The 6,808-nt window shown below is 40.4% G+C and overlaps 1 protein-coding gene across 1 annotated transcript in view; it reads right to left on the bottom strand.

Moving 5' to 3' along the window:
- Ache-2 (acetylcholinesterase 2) overlaps window positions 1-6,808 on the bottom strand; it is a 171,891-nt gene that overhangs the window by 67,828 nt on the left and 97,255 nt on the right. Inside the window, exon 2 of the mRNA XM_078187922.1 lies at window positions 4,108-4,250. Within this exon, the coding sequence (XP_078044048.1) occupies window positions 4,108-4,250 (143 nt within the window). The remainder of the gene's footprint in view (window positions 1-4,107; window positions 4,251-6,808) is intronic.

Here is a 6,808-nt window from a genome sequence, read left to right on the forward strand (position 1 = left end):
AATCATTATAACATAATTATAATATAAACATCATAATTACATTAATATATTTATAATCAGTATAATTGAATGGTATGCAAATTATTTCGTGAATTAATTATTTTATTGATGATAATTGCAATAGAGTATTGGAGCTGAATTTTTAAAACAGTAAATACTTAATATAATTTGTAATAGTAATTATTATAATTATATCAACATAGTTGTAACTATTTCATAACTATATAAATATACTTCTAATTATTTTATGAATATATCAAGTATCCAAATTATATAAAATGAAAAGAAATTTTTAAATAAATAAACAGTTTGTACAGTTTATAATAATTATAATTACAATTGTAATTATGTTAATATATACACAAATACCTTATAATTATATTAATATGTTTATAAATATCTTCCAATTATCTTAACATATTGTTAAATATCTCATAGTTGTATTAATATACTTATAAGTAATTTATAACTGTATTAAGTATTTAAATAATAGTTATTTTTTCGTTCGAATGGCCTCGTTCATCTCGATGAAAGGGGGTGCGGTGGTGACTTCTGAACCAGCACGAAATTGCCCCGGCCCTGCCCCGGCCCCCCGAAATGACCTAACATATTTACTCTCCGAATCTTCCCAATATTCTTCATCCCCTCGCTATACACCCTCGATATCTCGTGACCTCCGCCCCCGCGCAGGGTTAACTTGGCTCCTGTGGAAAATCTAGTCCGCAAGGGATGCCTCGTCTTTCGCAGTAGATCTTCTACTAGGGGCGATCGCGGTCAGAAGCGCGTGTTTATGTCGTGAAAACGTTTTTCGAAATCGTTCCATTTTGAAAAGGGATTTCGAATACGCCCTAATGATTTCATAGTCTAATATCGTATGCTAACGTAATTAGTGTAATTAAATGGCAACGGAAAGTCTGACAGAAGCGTTTTTGGGCACGTTTCAAAGGGGAGGCTTCAAGCTATACAATCAGTATGGTTTCTGTGTTCAACAGAATTTGTTATACTATCCAGGAGTTTCTGAATTTTGAAAATAGCCAATTTTTACATTTGTCACATACCATACCGTCTTTACATTTCAGTGCATTATCGCTACAATAATTTTCTTTTCAAAAAACGCAATAGACTATATTAAAGAGTGAACTTTGCTCTTTAACACGAGCTAAGTTTGACCGCCATAAGATTTTTTCTCGCGATGTTACAGTAACTTGAGCATCAAAAGATTTTCATTGAGAATTTCGATACCTTATGATGCATTGTTATTACAGCGTTAATGTTTCACTTTAAAGTGCCATGAAATGTTAAAAAAAATCTAGATTGATGTATTTTAGCTCGTTTGAAAGGGGAGGCTTCGTACTACAAAATCTATGTAGTTGCTACGTAGACAAAAATTTTTTGTACTCTCCAGAGGCCTGTGAATTTGAAAAATAACCCAAACGATCATCTTTACATTTGTACCCACTAACAACACAATAATTTTTTTTTTTCAAAAACCGCAATAATCTATTTTAAGGAATAAACTTTTCCCTTTAGAATAAGCTAAGCTATATTCCCATACGATTCTTTCCCGCGAAGTTACAGTAATTTGAATACCAAACGACATGCACTCAGACTTCTGCTACCTTATGCGGCAGATCATTAAATGCTCAACGTCGCACTTTCGATCTAAACTGTCACGAAACGGCAACAAAAAATCGTACAACAACATATTTTAGCTTACTTAAAAGAGAAAACTTCTTCCTTGAAAAACGACACAAACCCCATCCGCCAAAAAATTCCTTCTTCTCCTCACAGATTTGCAAAGTCGAAAAAGCTGAAAAGCGACACAGCCACCCTAAGCCAACCTAACCTAGTCGATTGTGGAGCCCTTTCCCGGCTCTTTAACCCTTTCACTACGGCAGTGTCGTCCGTCGAAGTACTGTCGCTGAACGAAAGTTCACGCCAGAAATGTACAGTGCGTGTGATTTCTGTATATACGTTTTTCTTAGTTTTAAATAACAACTGTGCTGAATAAAACAATCATTGCTCTAATTTAACAAATATATTTACATTTTTAATATGAAAAAACCTACACGATTATTAAAATACAAAATTATTTTTTTATTTTGCCTACGGATGGCACTTGTATACACATCATTTGGATGCCGAATATATACGGCACCCGTAACGAAAGGGTTAAAACGAGCTAACTCAACATCTGATAAAATGAAGACATTCCGAGAAATAATTGAGCTTAGACAAATCATTTCGTAGCCCTGTTCGCAGCATGTCGTTCCTTAGGCGAATCGTGGCGCCGAGACGCCGGCAACAGGGAACGTAATATTCCGCGTCTGACTTTTGACTTCCATTACCACTGTTTCCGGGAAGTACAACTCGGTCTGACTGCGCCCGGTGCATTACTACTGCGCCGTGCGTCTTATAGTACTCATCCCGCGGCGGATGTGTCTCAGGGCAACGTGAGCGGAATATCGACTGCCCGGGCTGTGTCTGAGTGCCGTGTGACAAACTGTAGCACTTTGGGCGGCCGTGCGAGCAAATTCGCCGGTGACACGCGAGGCGCGGCGTTCCTACAATTGCTCGACCGCCGGCCATGATCCCAAGTCGCCTGACGCGAACGAAAAATCATTTACGGAAATCGCGCGCTGTTTTCTCGAAAGTTTTCGGCCGAGCGGCGACGTTCGAGGCGCGGGTCAATAGACTTGGATCAGTCGATGCTACAGCAGCGCGAGTCGACGGATAACGCGACCCACATTGATAAGGAGAGCGATCGAGGTTTTGGACAGGATCTAGGATCGCTTGGAAAGTGATCGCGGTCGATCGCCGACGTGTTTTCTTAAGGTCGCGTCGTCGTGCGATTGCGGTTAACGTCACAGCTGGGATTCAAAGTGCGATAGAACCGTAAGGAATCGTCGTACGTTGGTATTTTTGAGATCGTTGGAAAGAGGAGACTCTGCGCTATAAAATGTGGGTGGTTGTTATTATTAACATATTTTTCGAATAATTTGAATATTTTAACAAACAGAAAAGTGACCAAATACAGATTATCTTTATAACTTCGTCTATTATTAAAATTAAAAATTGTTTAGAGATTGGAGCTATTATTGGTGCGACAGTGTCAACTTTGTTCTTTATAATGTGCTAAGGTGCATCCTCCTGTGATTTCTTCAAAGAGTTACAGTATTTTGAAGTTTGAAGAATTTTCGCTTGGGGTTTTGGGACTATACGAGTTAGGTTATCATGTGATACTTCGATTCGAAGAGCTGTAAAATGGTAATAAGAAGTCGTATGGCGATGTTTTTGTGTTCGTTTGAAAGGGGAGATTTCATATTTTAAGGAAAAATTAAGTTAGTTATAGAAAAAGTATCTTAACTTCTGCAGTGACGGCTGAATCTGAATAATTTTTGAAGAGCGGCTATTTCACTTTCTACACTACTACTTTTAGGAAAAGCGTTTAAATAAAATGTAACTTCAGGTGTTCAAAGGCGAAGACTTTTACCTTAAAAATGAGCTATGGTTTATTATCGTCCCATTTTTTGTTACGCAGTTACAGTACTTGAAATATCGAAGAATTTTCGTCTACGAAACGAGCGAGGTTATCATCACATTTCTGATTCAAACTGCCATAAAATGGTATCAAAAAATCACAGGACGATTATTTAGAGCCCAATGAAAGGAGCAGACTTTTCACTTCAAAGTCCATGTAGTTTTTCTCACCAAAAATATTTTAAACCTTGTAGATACCCGTTGTTAAAAAAAAGTCGCTCAAAAACGACTGTTTCTATAATTTTGCCAACTATTAAAATAAAAAATTTTTTCCAAAGGAAAGCTATCACTGCTGTAAGACTGTGTCGTTTTTACCCTTTACAATGACGTAAAGTACATTGTCTTGCGATTTTTTTCACAAAATTACAGTAGTTTGAATATCTTAAAATTTTCGACTAGGATTTTCAAAACCCCAAGAGTCCCACTTCTGATTTAAACTGCCATAAAACAGCACTAAAATAATCGTAGATGGATAATTTTGCACTAGTTTTGACAGAGGAAATTTCAAGCTTTAAATTGCCTATGGTCACCATTTCGAAAGGAATTTTACACTGCTATTGCACTTACTTGGAACGTGATCGCGTCGCGCTCGATCTGCGACATGTTCTTGAAGATGTTGTTGATGATGCCGAGGAACTTGTCGCGCTCCAGATAGCTCGGCTGGTCCTTCTCGAAGAAGTCGATGAAGTCGTACAGGATGAAGTAGGTCCCTGTAAAAAAAAATGGCAGAGTAACGTCAGAACGGCGACAATAGAGAGCCGACGGTGAGAACGGAGCCGAAGCAGCTGCGGCATCTCGCGCGCGTCGCGGACCAGAAATTAGCAAGTAGTAACGGCAGCGAATAAATCATCCTTATCACTGCGTGCGTACCGATTTTCTCCGGCTCGGAAAGTTCACGCGTGTTGCACACCGAAGCCCCGTGCTCGGCGATATGCAAAAAGCCCGCCTCCGGTAAAACCAACTTTCAGATCGAGCGAAGGGTTGCCCCAGCCCTGTCGCCCCTCCGGCGCGCACCCGCCGCCGTACAAAGGATTTCCTGTCGAACCGATACCAGCAACCTGTCGGGCTATTTACATTGTAAATATTTTGCCGAAAATCCCTGTACCCTCGCCTATTCCGCACGGCGGCCGCGTCATCCCCGATGAAATATGAATTTCCCCGGTAGAAATTGGCTGCCTTTGAATCGACGGCCACACCGACGTCGCCACCGTTTAGACGGCAAGAAATATTACTTCCTTTCTTGTTATCACGTTATAACCGCATTCATGGCTTGTCCGACTGCCGGCGGCGACACGAGATTCATGGCAACGTTGGACTCAGTGGTACAAGTACGCGATTTCGGCGGCACCTCACTCGATCCGCCGGCCGTGCGGATATTATTTAAACGACTGTAGCTTCGGTTTAAATAATCTTACGGCGGTCGTTTTGCGCTTGTTCGAAAGGAAAACCTTCAGGCTTCGAAATTAGCATAGTCATATATGTTAAGAAAATTTGTTTAACCACGTATTAGCAGGTATTACCACGTTTTCGCTCGTTATCGAAGTAAACACTTTTTTCCCTACAAACGCAAATAGTGGTTTCAAAGCGTAAACTTTGCCCCTTACAACGAGTTAGAACAGATGTATGTACGACTTTTTTAAACAAAGCTACGCTACTTTGAATATCGAAAGAGTTTCGTCTAAGATAATTTTCACTCTATACCTGACACTATAACTCACACTTTTAATTTAAAATATCATGAAAGCGTAGCAAATAATCATAGAACTATATTTTTATACTCATTACAAAGGGGAAACTTCACTCTTCGAAGCAATAACAGTCCCAGTTCTAAAAAACAATCTTACTCTCCTGCAGAGCGTTTCGAATCTGAAAAATTGCCCAAAATCGCACACCGTTACTAAAGCCATCATCATCAGCGACACGATCGTCGTACGGAAAAAAAATCGTAGCCGATTAGAAAGCACGTTTCTCTCCCTTTGAAACGAGTCCAGGCCTTCCAGCCTACGATTCTTTTGACCGAAGTTACACAGCCTCGAGGTTACCCGCTAATGATGCCAGTGATGCGAGCCGACGTTTCGGCGGGCCGAAGCGCCGAATCCAGTGGCGCGAGTAGACGGTTTCCGCGCCGGTTTCGCCTGTCAGGGCTTCAGAACTCGGCTAAAGTCGGCCGCGTGATAGTTGACTCGGAGTTTTCGCCAGCTGACGCACTTTCGGATGCGGGGATCCCGAGCGCGAGGGGGCGTCCGCGAAAGAACTCAATTACCGGCGGTTCCCGGAGGATATTCGAGATTCCTCGGGGCTGTGGGTTAGGTCTGCGACGTGTCTCGTGCCCGCGGAGTAACAGAGTAGAAACGACGGAAATGGGAGAGGACAGAGGGGGGGGGGGCTCGAGGGGTGCGGAGCGGGCGTGCAGCGTGGAAGAGTGACGAGGGTGGAAACAAAGTGGAGGGTCGCGGCTGAGCACGGTCGAGGGGAAGGCGTAGGAAAAGACGGGTCGCAGGAAACCGGAGACTGCGGAGTGTTCGCAGGGAGGTCGAAAGGGTGGCTCCAGCCAACAGTCCAAACGACCTGACAACGATCAAACATCGATTCTCGTCAAATTCGTAACAGGACAAAAGCTGATGTCATTTCCGCGGCTATAACAAAACACACCGCGAGTTGCAATTTGCAAAGAATTCAAATTAACGCGTTAATTAAAATGAGGCATATAGGATTTACATATTTATACGATGACAAATTTTAAAAATTAATTACATGGTAGTAAACAAAATTTAATTGAGACACAGGGTTTTCAAAGTTATCGTTGATCATAAATTTGCTGATTTTCAAAATTCTGTTGCGTCGAAGAAAATAGTCGTAAGGTAATAATTTATGGCTCATTTTGAAGGTTAATGTGTCTATTTTTTATTGCTGGATGTTGTATTATTTTGGAATATTTTTAGTCTGAGTTATAGGGGGAGAAGTGAGAGCAGTCAATTTATAGTTATTTTTGTAATTTAAATCTCTCTGCGAGTGTCCACAAATTTTTTTAACTACTAAAAATAAGGTAATTTTGCAGAGTCAAATCTCTTCTTTGTAAACAGCACAAAAACATTGCGCAACAATTTTTTTAACAATCTACAATTTTTATATTGGCAATGTGAGACTGAAATTATTAAATATATGGAATGCGAGGCTGTCGTGTTTACCCCTAATCATGTCAATTTTCAAAATTCTTTAACTTTATAAAAAAATGTCGTAGGATAATGAACGTTACCTTATTTTGAAG

The sequence above is a fragment of the Augochlora pura genome, chromosome 7 (genome assembly GCF_028453695.1).
Source record: "Augochlora pura isolate Apur16 chromosome 7, APUR_v2.2.1, whole genome shotgun sequence".
Classification (NCBI taxonomy): domain Eukaryota; kingdom Metazoa; phylum Arthropoda; class Insecta; order Hymenoptera; family Halictidae; genus Augochlora; species Augochlora pura.